General features: G+C 54.2%; 1 protein-coding gene across 5 annotated transcripts in view; it reads left to right on the top strand.

Moving 5' to 3' along the window:
* Nucleotides 1-14,453, top strand: part of TNXB (tenascin XB) — a 60,682-nt gene that overhangs the window by 38,593 nt on the left and 7,636 nt on the right. For 2 of the 5 annotated variants that reach the window (XM_079933721.1, XM_079933723.1), the window contains 11 exons: nt 735-1,022; nt 1,296-1,592; nt 2,113-2,427; nt 2,553-2,876; nt 3,267-3,587; nt 5,564-5,860; nt 7,575-7,907; nt 8,298-8,618; nt 10,428-10,760; nt 12,810-13,133; nt 13,527-13,841. In XM_079933721.1, coding sequence (XP_079789847.1) covers nt 735-1,022; nt 1,296-1,592; nt 2,113-2,427; nt 2,553-2,876; nt 3,267-3,587; nt 5,564-5,860; nt 7,575-7,907; nt 8,298-8,618; nt 10,428-10,760; nt 12,810-13,133; nt 13,527-13,841 — 3,468 coding nt within the window. Of the gene's footprint in view, nt 1-734; nt 1,023-1,295; nt 1,593-2,112; nt 2,428-2,552; nt 2,877-3,266; nt 3,588-5,563; nt 5,861-7,574; nt 7,908-8,297; nt 8,619-10,427; nt 10,761-12,809; nt 13,134-13,520; nt 13,842-14,453 lie in introns of all 5 variants that reach the window. The other 3 variants (XM_079933722.1, XM_079933720.1, XM_079933724.1) reach the window with 2 other exon arrangements.

Here is a 14,453-nt window from a genome sequence, read left to right as displayed (position 1 = left end):
CTGTGCCCCTGTCTTGGGTTTTGGTCCAGGCACTCCCCTGCCCCTGGGGGCTCCCTGTTGCCAGAAAACTCTCACAATAACAATGCCGTCAGCATCCTTGCTATCCAAGAAGTCAGAAGGCCAGCTCCTTCTCAGGCCTCGGGATGGCCTCTTGGGCAGATACCAGATCCTTCTCCCGTGTGAGCTCCCCTTCTTCTCCCCATACCCGCCTCACACATAGGCAGCCCCCACTCCTCCACTGGGTCCTATGAGGGTCACCTCCATCGTAATACCTTACCTCCCCACCAGCTGTCTGTCCCCATCAGGGATCCTGTTCCCCCTCTGACATCCCCAGGACCCTTGGATTTCCCCAGGGAGCAGTCAGATCACAAAGAGTGGGTTCCTTGGCCAAAGGAAATAAGCAGACCAAGCCTGTGATAAGCTGCACCCTGCTAAGGAAATAGTCTCTATTAGGTGCTTAGAGCCTGGACAGCAAGAGGAATAAGATAAACAGCTAGCTAGGGAATCTCTTCTCCCAGAGATGTCTCAGGACAGAAGACCCCTCCCTGCGCTGGTTAAGTGGACAGAGGCAGGGCCAGTTGGGGATGCTGGCAGGCATGGGAGGGTGATGGAAATATTGGGGGGAAGCACTGATCATTTGGGCAGTTCTGGGTTTTTCCATTCTCCAGTGGGAGGCAGTCAAGGAGTCGTTTTGGAAAAAAAAAATAAACACAAGAACCTTTCCTCTCTGTCAGTTGCTCGAGGTGACACCAGCCCAGGAGCCCCACCCCGCCTCGGGGAGCTGTGGGTGACAGACCCCACCCCAGACTCACTGCGCCTCTCCTGGACAGTCCCCGAGGGCCACTTTGACTCCTTTGTGGTCCAGTTCAAGGACAGGGATGGGCCCCGGGTGGTGCCTGCAGAGGGCCACGAGCGCTCAGTCACCATCGGCCCTCTGGACGCCAGCCGCAAGTACAGATTCCTCCTCTACGGCCTCCTGGGCAAGAGGCGCCGTGGCCCCCTCACCGCCGAGGGCACCACAGGTGAGGGCAGCCCCTGCAGGGGGGCATCTCTGATCTGGAGGCCAGGGGAAGGTCCTGTGGTCAGTTACGGTGGCTGCCATCACGGTTGTTGTTTGGCTCTAGCTGTTGTGGCTGGGATCCAGTGCCCCCTCTCCTTGCACAAGCCGGAAGATCCAGCCCTGCAGGTTGCAGCCATCGCACAGCCCTGTCTTTAGACCTCTCAGTCCTTCCCTTCAGCATCACCCAGCCTTCAAGAAACAACGCAACCATTTCCTCTCTGTGTTTCCATCTCAGAGACCCGGAGAGCTGTGGACGAGGCTGGAACAAAACCACGTCTGGGGGAGGAGCTGCAGGTGACCAGCGTGACATCAGACTCCGTGGGCCTCTCGTGGACGGTCCCTGAGGGCCAGTTTGACTCCTTTGTGGTCCAGTATAAGGACAGAGATGGGCAACCCCAGGTGGTGCCCGTGGAGGGCAGCCTCAGGGAGGTCAGTGTCTCAGGCCTGGACCCTGCCCGCAGGTACAAGCTGCTGCTCTACGGGCTATACAAGGGCAAGCGTGTGGGTCCCATCTCCACCGTCGCCATGACCGGTGAGTGCAGCTGGGGGAACACACTGTGCCTCCTGCCCGCCTGGCTCTCCTGGTCTGGTGGAGACACACGAGTTCAGAGCTTCCTACACTCCTTCTTTTGGGGGAAGGGATCAGCTTCATAGAGGCATAATTTACATACAATAAAATTCACCCATGTTAAGCTCATAATTCAGTGAAACCATTACCACAACAAACATAGAAAACATTGACTCCAGAAGTTTCCCTATGCTCATTTGCAGTCAGTTTCCCCACCCCCAGCTTCTGACAGTCACTAATTGCTTTCTATCATTATAGTTTTTCCTTTTTAAGCTTTTCCTTTAACAGAATCATACAGTGCACAGTTTTTTGTGGTTTTCTTACACTTAACATAATGCTTTTGAAATTCATCAGTGTGTATCAGTAGTTGGTCCTTTTTATTACTGACCTCTTGTCTTCACCTCCTCCCCTCCTTCCATCCTCTTGGAGAGTCTTGGTGCAGTGACAAACCAGTCACCCATCTCTACCTGTCTCTCTGAACCAGCCCCCAGGGAAGAAGTCGAAGCTGAGACTGAGGCCCCCAGCCCTCCAGCATCTGAGCCCCGTCTCGGGGAGGTGACTGTGGAGGAGGGCACCCCACACACCCTGCATCTCTCCTGGACCGTGACTGAGGGAGAATTTGACTCCTTTGAGGTCCAGTACACAGACGAGGAGGGGAAGCTCCAAGTAGTCCATTTAGGGGGCAACCAGAATATCATCACCCTCTCTGGCCTGGAATCCGACCACAGATACCTGGTGAGCCTGTACGGTCTCCACGATGGGCAGCGTGTGGGTCCTGTGCACGTCGAGGCCCTGACAGGTGAGCAAAAGAACTCTGCCCACTCGGCTTCCTTCCAGGTGGCTGTGAGGGCCCGGAGGAGGGCAGAGTCCCCGTGGACACCGTGCCCCTCTCTCAGGTCCTTCTCTCTCCATGTCTGTGTTCAGCCCCAAATGAGGAAGAGAATGAACCTTCAGAATCTCCCTCTACCACCCCTGAGCCTCACGTCACGCCTCGCCTGGGGGAGCTGGCAGTGACAGACGCCACCCCCGAATCCCTGAGCCTCTCCTGGACCATCCCCGAGGGCCAGTTTGACCACTTCCTGATCCAGTACAAGAATGGGGACGGACAGCCCAAGGCTGTGAGGGTGCCAGGGTACGAGGACGAGGTTACCATCTCGGGCCTGGAGCCAGACCACAAGTACAAGATGAACCTGTACGGCTTCCATGACAGCCAGCGCATGGGCCCTGTCTCTGTCATCGGGGTGACAAGTGAGTGGATGGTGGAAGCCCCAGGGTGGGACCTCGTGGGAGGATCACCCTCTCTCAGGTGATGGGTGAGTGGGGTGCAGGAGGCCCCTCTACTCGAGGCTGAGCCATGGTGCCCTGTGTGCCTCCTCCAGGCTCCCTGAGGACCAGTGTGTCCCCCTGGGCAGGGAAGGGCCTCTGTGAGCCATGCTGGTGGCTGCCCTGGTCCCCCACAGCTGACCCCGGAGGCTCCAGGCATGTTTATGAGATGTCAGCTGAACAGGACCACCCAGCCCCAAGGACGGGCTTCTCTGAACTGACTTCAGGGCCCGGAGCCGGGGCCAAGGCTTGGAGGGAGACCCAAGGACATCACCTGGGACCCTGCCTCACCCTCTCTGTGTCTCTCCTTCTCAGCTGCAGAGGAAGACACCCCCAGCTCCACAGAACCCAGCACAGAGGCCTCGGAGGCCCCCGAGGAGCCCCTCCTGGGGGAGCTGACGGTGACAGGATCCTCCCCGGACTCGCTGAGCCTCTCCTGGACCGTCCCCCAGGGCCACTTCGACTCCTTCACCGTCCAGTACAAGGGCAGGGACGGGCCCCAGGTGGTGCGTGTCGGGGGCGAGGAGAGTGAGGTGACCGCTGGGGGCCTGGAGCCCGGGCGCAAGTACAAGATGCACCTGTACGGCCTGCACGGGGGGCGGCGTGTGGGCCCCGTGTCCACCGTGGGCGTGACCGGTGAGTGAGGGCCCTCGGGATGAGGTCTCAGGAAAGGTCTGATAGTAGAGCCTCTTGAGCGTCTTCCATTGAAGACCCAGGACCCTAAAACTCCTGAACCTCTAACCCATCCATTGTCCATTCAACACCTCAGGACAGGTGTGATCTGGGGGCAGGAAGAACGAGCTCCAGGGAAGTGCTTTGCCCATTTGAGAGAGGCCGTTGGGGACTGAGGCCTCCAAGTCAGTCATGCACTGACCTGTTTGTGGCTCTCTGCTTTCCCTGGGAACTCTGAAAAGAGCTCTTTTTGGGTGTTGGGACAAATGCCATGAAATGCTAATTCTCAACAAGTATTTATTACATAAAATTTCAAACATATACCCAAAGAGAAAGAATAGCATAATGAACTCCCATATGTCAATCACCCCACTTCAACCAAAACTCAACCCCTGGCCAGTCTAGCTCATCCAGACCCCACTCACTTCCCACCCTCCCCGACTAGCATGTTTTCTTTATTAACAGCTTTATTGAGGTATAATTTACATACCATAAAATTCACCTGTTTTAAGTATACAACTTACCAATTTTAGTGTATTTACAGAGTTGTACAACCAGCATCACTTACTAATTTTAGAACTTTCCCTTCACCTCAAGGAGAAACCTGGCGTCCAGACCCATTCCCACGCCCAGTTCCGGTCCCGCTAATCTACTTTTTGTCTCTGTAGATTTGCCTTTTCTGGACGCATCATGTAACTAGAATCATACAATACGTGTTCTTTTGTGCCTGGCTTCTTTTACCAAGCACGGTTTTTTTGGTTTGTTTTTTGGGGGTTTTTTTGGGGTTTTTTTGCGGTACACGGGCCTCTCACTGCTGTGGCCTCTCCCGTTGCGGAGCGCAGGCTCCGGACGCACAGGCTCAGCGGCCATGGCTCACGGACGCAGCCGCTCCGCGGCACGTGGGATCCTCCCGGACCGGGGCACGACCCCATGTCCCGTGCATCGGCAGGCGGACTCCCAGCCACTGCGCCACCAGGGAAGTCCACCAAGCACATTTTTGAGGTTGATCCATGTTGTAGCATGTAGCGGTACTTCATTCCTTTATAGCCAAATAATATTCCATTGTATGGATATACTGCTGCAATATTTTTAAACTTATTCCATACACTCTTTACTTCATCATTACATTTTTTTTTTTTTTGGCTGCGTTGGGTCTTTGCTGCTGCACGTGGGCTTTCTCTAGTTGCAGCGAGCGGGCTTCGTTGTGCTGCACGGGCTTCTCATTGCGGTGGCTTCTCTTGTTGCAGAGCAGGGACCCTAGGCGCATGGGCTTCAGTAGTTGTGGCACACGAGGTCAGTAGTTGTGTCACAGGGGCTTAGTTGCTCCGCGGCATGTGGAATCTTCCCGGACCAGGGATCGAACCTGTGTCCCCTGCATTGGCAGGTGGATTCTCAACCACTGCGCCACCAGGGAAGTCCCCGTTATTACATATTTAAGCGTACTGCTCTTTTCAAAAAGACTGTTTAGAAATAACCATGATACAATGGTTGTACCTTTAAAAATCAGATATCCAGATAGTGCTACAGTTTCCTGATTGTGTCATAATTGTTATTTTGCAATTTGTTGTTGGAATCAGGTCCAAGTAAGAAAGATAGGATGAAATTGGGAGAATTGGGATTTTAAATAGGGTGGTCAGGGAAGGCCCTAAAGGGATGGTGACATTTGAATGAAAGGAAGTGTGAACATAGCCATGCAGACATCTGGGGAAAGAACATTCAGGAAGACGGAACAGTCAGTGCAAAGGCCTTGAGGCAATAAGCTGCCTGGCACATTTGATGGACCATAAGGAGGCCACAAAGAGCTTTTGATGCTCATAAGCAGAAATGCATCTTAAGTTAGGCCCACATAGCTGGCCCACCTTCGGGCCTGAATCCAGGAGAGCAGGGCCTCGACAGTTCCTTCCAGCAACAGGAACGATTCTGTTTGCATCTCTTCCCAGCCCCTAAAGAGGAGCCCCCTGCCAGCCCCCCTTTGAAGCCACAGCTGGGAGAACTGACTGTGACGGACGCCACCCCTGACTCCCTGAGCCTCTTCTGGAACGTCCCCGAGGGCCAGTTTGACCACTTCCTGGTCCAGTACAAGAACGGGGACGGGCAGCCCAAGGCGGTGAGGGTGCCGGGGCACCAGGACGGGGTCACCATCTCGGGCCTGGAGCCAGACCACAAGTACAAGATGAACCTGTACGGCTTCCACAGTGGCCAGCGCGTGGGCCCTGTCTCCACTGTCGGTTTAACTGGTGAGTGTACAATAGGACACTGGCCCTGCCCTGAGCTGGACTCAGTTTCCCTTTTATTGCCACTATCCCGGTGTTTTTCTCCCACTGTTTTTGAGACTGAGCCTCCCAGGCTACTGGGAGCAGTTCTGTGCCTGTCTGCACTCCAAGCCTTTGGTGTCACCTTAGCTGTCTCACCCTTTACACGTGGGCTTCTTGAGTCCTTGAAGAGGCAGTGTGCCAGAGAAATAGCACAGACTCAGGCAGACCTGGGGCTGGCCCTAGCCTCAGCCCATTAGAGCTGTGTGACCTCGAGGGAGTCACTCAACCTCTCTGTGCCTCCCTATCCTTATCCACACAGAAGGAATAACCACACCTGTCTGGCAGGGTGGGCATGAATGTGGCTTGTCTCACACACAGTGTTTGGTAACTACAGGCTCCCTCCTTCTGAGGAAGAAGATTAGTTCTTGAAAACCCTTGGGGTGAATTCTTATAATTATCATTGATTTCAGTGGGTACAATTGTATTTGTTCCCCAACCCCCAAACTGATACCCATGTATGCTGTATCAAGATGGAATCCTGCTAACATGGATACTATTACTTCAATAGTGAACATTAGTCATATGTGCAACTTAACAAGGCATCTTCTCTTCATTAATTACTCCCTGACATGGCTGTTGGTTGCTTTCGTTAAGCTCTTTTGTAGCTGTTACCCTCTACATGCTTAAAACCTGGTTCCCAAACTCAATGGAGTTATGAAACACGATGATTTTGTAATTCAGCTATTAAGGCAGAATAAAACCCTGTGCAGAACAGAAAAGACAAAAAAAATCTGTGGGCGTGATGGGTCATCCCTGCTGTAAGATGGCAAGAGAATTAATACAAGGTCCAAAAGCAACCCATCTACAAAGATGATCTCATGTGGTCTCATCTCTTTGCCCTCAACTGTGAAATCTAAATTAGTTTCTCAAATGCTCAGAAAAGACTTCTAAACCAGAGGAGGTATTAAAGGAAAATACGAACCTGAGCACATGTACCTCCTGATGTGACGTGTCGGTTAGGTGTGGTGCTATTACAAAGCATTAGTCCTGTCCCACTAAATGAATTTACTCAGCAGCTCCTACAGGTTCCATGCTGCACATGTTGAGGTCATAGGGGTCCCACCCTACCATCTTGACATCTCCAAAAGTGTGTGCTCTGTCTGCTAGAAAGTGAACATTCAAACCAGGGAAATGATGTCTTTTTTTTTTTTTAGTAAGTAAATGTATTTATTTATTTATTTGGCTGCGTTGGGTCTTCGTTGCTGTGCTCAGGCTTTCTCTAGTGGCGGCGAGCGGGGGCTACTCTTTGTTGTGGTGCGCGGGCTTCTCATTGCGGTGGCTTCTCTTGTTGAGGAGCACGGGCTCTAGGCACGCAGGCTTCAGTAGTTGTGGCACGCAGGCTCAGTAGTTGTGGCTCGCGGGGTGTAGAGTGCAGGCACAGTAGTTGTGGCGCACAGGCTTAGTTGCTCCGTGGCATGTGGGATCTTCCCGGACCAGGGCTCGAACCCGTGTCCCCTGCATTGGCAGGCGGATTCTTAACCACTGTGCCACCAGGGAAGTCCTGGAAATGATGTCTTAATCCTGGAGCACTGGCTTCCAGGCTGCAGGGTCCCTGGTGTGTCTGGGAGAAATCCATCCCCTGTTAGGAGGGAACCCACAAAGCATGTCCACCCATTCTCTTTGTCTCTTGATCCAGACTCAGAAAAAGACCAAGAAATGACCGCAGCCCCAACAGACCTGCCCACCACAGCCTCCAAGCCTCCCGTCAAGCCGCACCTGGGGGAGCTGGCAGTGACAGACGCCACCCCCGAATCCCTGAGCCTCTCCTGGACCATCCCCGAGGGCCAGTTTGACCACTTCCTGATCCAGTACAAGAATGGGGACGGGCAGCCCAAGGCAGTGAGGGTGCCAGGGCACCAGGACGGTGTCACCATTTCAGGCCTGGAGCCAGACCACAAGTACAAGATGAACCTGTACGGCTTCCATGACAGCCAGCGCGTGGGCCCCGTCTCTGTCATCGGGGTGACAAGTGAGTGGACGGTGGAAGCCCCAGGGTGGGACCTCGTGGGAGGATCACCCTCTCTCAGGTGATGGGTGAGTGGGGTGCAGGAGGCCCCTCTACTCGAGGCTGAGCCATGGTGCCCTGTGTGCCTCCTCCAGGCTCCCTGAGGACCAGTGTGTCCCCCTGGGCAGGGAAGGGCCTCTGTGAGCCATGCTGGTGGCTGCCCTGGTCCCCCACAGCTGACCCCGGAGGCTCCAGGCATGTTTATGAGATGTCAGCTGAACAGGACCACCCAGCCCCAAGGACGGGCTTCTCTGAACTGACTTCAGGGCCTGGAGCCGGGGCCGAGGCTTGGGAGGAGACCCAAGGACATCTCCTGGGACCCTGCCTCACCCTCTCTGTGTCTCTCCTTCTCAGCTGCAGAGGAAGACACCCCCAGCCCCACAGAACCCAGCACAGAGGCCTCGGAGGCCCCCGAGGAGCCCCTCCTGGGGGAGCTGACGGTGACAGGATCCTCTCCGGACTCGCTGAGCCTCTCCTGGACCGTCCCCCAGGGCCACTTCGACTCATTCACCATCCAGTACAAGGGCAGGGACGGGCCCCAGGTGGTGCGTGTCGGGGGCAAGGAGAGTGAGGTGACCGCTGGGGGCCTGGAGCCCGGGCGCAAGTACAAGATGCACCTGTACGGCCTGCACGGGGGGCGGCGTGTGGGCCCCGTGTCCACCGTGGGCGTGACCGGTGAGTGAGGGCGGGGCTCAGGCGGTCTTGGGGGAGAGCTACCTTTTCCTCATGGGTGAGCTGGTTGACTGTTCTGCTCTTTCACCAGCCTTTGGTCCCCTTTTATGTCCTCCCTCCATGGCCCTGGGCCATGACCCGTGTGTAGTGCCCTGGCCTTTGCCAACCTACAGCCTCCTTGTTCACAGTAATGTGGCCTCCTCTGATGGTCAGTCACTGGCTCCCTCCAAGGGTGAAATGTGTCAGGCACAGAGCAAGCGTGACGTTACTAGAGTTTTCTTTTCTTTCCATCTTAAATACAAATCACAGCATTCTTTGTTATAAACAAAAAAAAAAAGGAAGAAAAAACAACCCAACATCGAACCACATTGAGATGATTAAGTAATTAGACAACATCTCTAAAATGACCTACTATGGCATCATTGAAATGTTTCAACATAAGACAATTACTTTATATTATTACAATAAAGAAAGAGTTTAAAATTTTTGTAAGGAGGCTAATCACAACCACCTGAAAATAACTTGCGTGGTAAGACAACTGGAAGGAAACGCCCATGGGATGCATGGTTTGTGAGACAGGATAGAATGTCCCAGGACTTTTGTTTCTGTTTTATTCCATTATGTGTCGTTTACATTTTCTTAAATGACAAGCGTTTCTTTTATAATCAGGAAAAAAATTTTTTCAAAATGTCTTCTCCTCTCTTGTATTCCTTCTGTCTTTCCCCCTCATCATTCTTGCAACTTATTTCTGATTATGAAAAAGTTACAATTTCTAGTCTCTAAGAAATTAGGAGAAAAAAATCACAAGGTGAATTAAATTCCAAAATTGCAGTCAGGCTGGCTTCTCTAAGTCACTGTCAGCCAGATTCTTATGCCTTGTGACAGTATTTCACCAGAGTTCCTCTGCATGTGGAAGAACACAGCCCCTCTTTGAGTCAGTCTTTTGCTGGGGGCGTCGCTGCCTCTGGGAGGTTCACTCTCCTCTCCTGAAGATACTCCAGACAGAGAAACCCTCTATCATGCAAATCACAAGCACATGCGAAGTACAGAGGGACCCATGTCCCCATCCACATCCTCCACCGACTTACTAATTTTTATAACTCAGGATTTCTTTTTAAGTCTGTATTTTTCTGTGAAAAGAATATAGCAACATGATGGAAAGTTTGGAAAGTAGGGAAAAAAATCTCTTACCGGACCACCTTCTGACCCAAGAACCACCATTCATAACAATGTACGTAACACATCCTCTCTTTCTGCATTTTCCATGCCGCGCATGTTTTAAGGTGGCAGAATGTTCATGTAATTCTTGGCTCTTACTTTTTTCGTACGCGAGTTACACTGAGAGCATTTACCCTGTGGCCGCACAGCCTGCAGTAATCATCATTTGAATGGTTATTGGACGCCTTGTGGTGAGAGTGCCCTAACGAAATTAATCTGCTTCTGCGGCTCCTCTGGGGCCCTGACACATCTCGCTGTCATGACTAATCCCAAAATGAACTCCTGTGATACAACTTCTCCTGCTTTTTAATAATTTTCTTAGGATAGCTGCCCAGAAATGAGATTATTGGGTCGAAGGAAATGAGCAGTATTTGGGCTCCTGACGTGTATGTCCGAATTGCCTTCTGAAGGTTCATGGTGCCTGCCAGCCAGTATGAGATGGGGCCAAGCCCGTCGCAGTCTCTAGCATGCAGTCACCAAATGGCGCACCCAGAGGCTGAGCCAGCCTCCGGTCCTGCAGCCTGAGGAGTACCCTGCTGGATGCAATCAGGGCAAGTCACCATCTAAGCCTCTGCCCCCAATCTCTCTTCTCAGCCCTCCAGGAGGTTGTGGAGGAGACCCCCAGCCCCACAGAACCCAGCACAGAGGCCCCGGAGCCCCCCAAAGAGCCTCTCCTGGGGGAACTGACGGTGACAGGATCCTCCCCGGACTCGCTGAGCCTCTCCTGGACCGTCCCCCAGGGCCGCTTCAACTCCTTCACCGTCCAGTACAAGGATAAGGATGGGCGGCCCCAGGTGGTGCGTGTTGGGGGCAAAGAGAGTGAGGTGACCATTGAGGGCCTGGAGCCCGGCAGCAGGTACAAGATGCACCTGTATGGCCTGCACGGGGGGCGGCGTGTGGGCCCCGTGTCCACCGTGGGCATGACTGGTAAGTGAATTTGGGGGAGTGGGATGCAGGGTGGGGAAGCCAGGTCCTGGAAGAGTTTCCCTTTATTACCATCTTTGTGAAAACATAAATATTCTAGACAGCACTTCTTCTTTAGGACATCAGATGGCCTGGGGATCTTGTTAAAGGGCAGATTCACATTTGGGCTGGGGCCAGAGATTCTGCATTTCTAAAATCTTCCATGAGGGACTTCCTTGGTGGTCCGGTGGTTAAGAATCTGTCTTCCAATGCAAGGGACGCAGGTTCAATCCCTGGTTGGGGAACTAAGATCCCACATGCCACAGGGCAACTAAGCCCACGCGCTGCAACTACCGAGCACACGAGCCACAACTAGAGAGCTCGCGTGCCACAACTACTGAGGCCACGCACCACAACTAGAGAGAGAAGCCCGTGTGCCACAATGAAAGATGCCACATGCCACAACAAGATCCCACGTGCCAGAGCTAAGACCCGATGCAGCCAAAAAAAAAAAAAGCAAATAGGGGCTTCCCTGGTGGCGCAGTGGCTGAGAGTCCGCCTGCCGATGCAGGGGACACGGGTTCGTGCCCTGGTCCGGGAGGATCCCGCATGCCGCGGAGCGGCTGGGCCCGTGAGCCATGGCCGCTGAGCCTGCGCGTCCGGAGCCTGTGCTCCGCAACGGGAGAGGCCACAACAGTGAGAGGCCCACGTACTGCAAAAAAAAAAAAAAAAAGCAAATAAAATCCTCCACGATGCTGCTGCTGCTGGTCCAAGGACCACACTTTGCTAAAACTCCTCACAGCAAAGGAACTGGACACTTCCTTAGAATCTATTGAACAGAATCATACTTGCATCCCTGAGTCCTCTCAGAGGCTCAGCCTCTGTGTAGTTGACTGGAGGCTGTGGAGGAAGACAGAGCATGCTCAGAATGCAGTGTCTTGACTGAAACGCCCCCTAGCCTCATCGTTTGGATATTAACAGACTTATGACGCCTATGGTTCAACAAAGATGTGGGTGGCCTGAGCCAAGTACTGAGGAAGTTCACTGAGAGAAACCTTGGATACGGCGGAGAAACCAGTTCTTAACCTTTGGGGCTCACAGACAGGCTGTGAACCAGCAAATGGAGCAAAGGGGGATGTGTATATGACAGGAAGCCCCGCGGCCAGACCAAGACTGGGCAGCGATGCCTACGCCCACCTGCCTGCCCACGGGTTCCCACGGGACAGCTGAGACCTGAGGTCGGGCAGGCGTTGCTTGGTGACACCTAGAGATAAGATGAAGGGTGCATCAGATCAACATCACAGCTGGTACAAAGCCTGGAAACTAGGAACATCACGGCACATGAGAGGATTTTGTGCAAAATCCTCTGAGTGGAGGAGATAGTCTTGCGATGGGGGTGGAGAGGTAGGAAGAGATAGGGGTGGAGAGCTCAGGAAGCCAGGGGTTTCTCCAGGGGATAAAGAGGGTTGCTGCACAGTTTTAAGCTGAGACTGACACCATCAGATGTGCATCTAAGGGCTCATTCTGGCTTCCTGTGAAGAACAGATGGAGGAGGGGGGCAGAGAGACCCATGGGGAGGTGATAACCCAGGTGACAGGTAAGGGCGGCCCAGACAGGGACGGTGGGGCTGCAGGTGTGGGGAGTGAGGAGACACAGGAGGAACTTGGGAGAGAGAATTGGACGCTCTGAATCTGATGGCAGCTGGGGACAGGAACAGATCCAGGAAGACTCCAGGTTTCTGACTGGAGAAGTGGGGCAGGGGTTCTGAGCTGTTTGGGAGGCAAGACATTAGCCAAAGGCAGTAAGATGCCAACGAGACCCCAGTGGAGGGAGGCCCAGAGCACAGTGGCCATGTGAGCCTGTGTCCTAGGAGGGGTGCTGGTAGGTAGGGGGTGAGGGCAGGACAGATGAGGGTAAGGTGACAGGAAGGCCGATATAGGGAGCAGAAAGAATAAGAGTTAGAGCTACTGTGGACACATCCTGTTCCTTATTATTTTAATTTTGTAATACACCACTTTATATGCTGAACTGAGGACTGAGGAGACCTCACCTGTCTTGTATGTCTCTGTCCAGATCCAGACAACAAAGCCATGACCACACAAGCCCCGTCCACTGCGCCCCCCGAGCCGCCCGTCAAGCCGCACCTGGGGGAGCTGGCAGTGACAGGCGCCACCCCCGAATCCCTGAGCCTCTCCTGGACCATCCCCGAGGGCCAGTTTGACCACTTCCTGATCCAGTACAAGAATGGGGACGGGCAGCCCAAGGTAGTGAGGGTGCCAGGGCACCAGGATGGGGTCACCATCTCGGGCCTGGAGCCAGACCACAAGTACAAGATGAACCTGTACGGCTTCCATGACAGCCAGCGCATGGGCCCCGTCTCTGTCATCGGGGTGACAAGTGAGTGGATGGTGGAAGCCCCAGGGTGGGACCTCGTGGGAGGATCACCCTCTCTCAGGTGATGGGTGAGTGGGGTGCAGGAGGCCCCTCTACTCGAGGCTGAGCCATGGTGCCCTGTGTGCCTCCTCCAGGCTCCCTGAGGACCAGTGTGTCCCCCTGGGCAGGGAAGGGCCTCTGTGAGCCATGCTGGTGGCTGCCCTGGTCCCCCACAGCTGACCCCGGAGGCTCCAGGCATGTTTGTGAGATGTCAGCTGAACAGGACCACCCAGCCCCAAGGACGGGCTTCTCTGAACTGACTTCAGGGCCCGGAGCCGGGGCCAAGGCTTGGGGGGAGACCCAAGGACATCTCCTGGGACCCTGCCTCACCCTCTCTGTGTCTCTCCTCAGCTGCAGAGGAAGACACCCCCAGCCCCACAGAACCCAGCACAGAGGCCTCGGAGGCCCCCGAGGAGCCCCTCCTGGGGGAGCTGACGGTGACAGGATCCTCCCCGGACTCGCTGAGCCTCTCCTGGACCGTCCCCCAGGGCCACTTCGACTCCTTCACCGTCCAGTACAAGGGCAGGGACGGGCCCCAGGTGGTGCGTGTCGGGGGCGAGGAGAGTGAGGTGACCGCTGGGGGCCTGGAGCCCGGGCGCAAGTACAAGATGCACCTGTACGGCCTGCACGGGGGCCGGCGTGTGGGCCCCGTGTCCACCGTGGGCGTGACCGGTGAGTGAGGGAGCAGGCCCTGACTCCCAGGTTTCCCTCTGTTGCTCTCTTGTTTCCCCCTTTGGATCTCAGCACTCCTCACAGATGGGCCTCTGGGTCCCTTTCTTTTCTCACGTGGTGCTGACGATCCCGCCTCATCCTTGAATTGAGTGACGGCTGATGGACAGTGTGTTCAGGGTCAGCTGGGCAAGTAGCCTGTGCCTCATACGTTTCAGCTTTCTTCCTGTCTTCTTGATCTGGCAGCTCAAGCTCGCTCAGTTGTTCACGTGTGGCTTCCTCAGTCTCCCTAACCAAGCATTTTAGTGGCTCGGAGCGTGGCTACAGAATCAGGCTCTCTAGGTTTGAATCCTGCTCTAAGACACTGTGTGATTTTCAAATGTTTCTTAACCTCTCTGTGCCGCAGATGCCTGTCAAATGAGGGTGATAAGGTAAAAGCATCTACTTCATCTGTTGTGTGAGGATTAAGTGTACTGTTTGTGAACTGCTTACAGCAATGCCTGGGACGTGTTAAGCCGTTAGAAGAGTTTGCTACAAATGTTCCTTTCATAGCCAGGGAACAGCCCTCCCTCTCTGGCCCAGGGTCCTGCCATTGACCACAGCCGCCTCTGCTCT

Source organism: Stenella coeruleoalba (assembly GCF_951394435.1).
Source record: "Stenella coeruleoalba genome assembly, chromosome: 10".
Lineage (NCBI taxonomy): Eukaryota > Metazoa > Chordata > Mammalia > Artiodactyla > Delphinidae > Stenella > Stenella coeruleoalba.
Note: the sequence above shows the minus strand (reverse complement) of the source record. Positions and strands in the feature narration are given on the sequence as shown.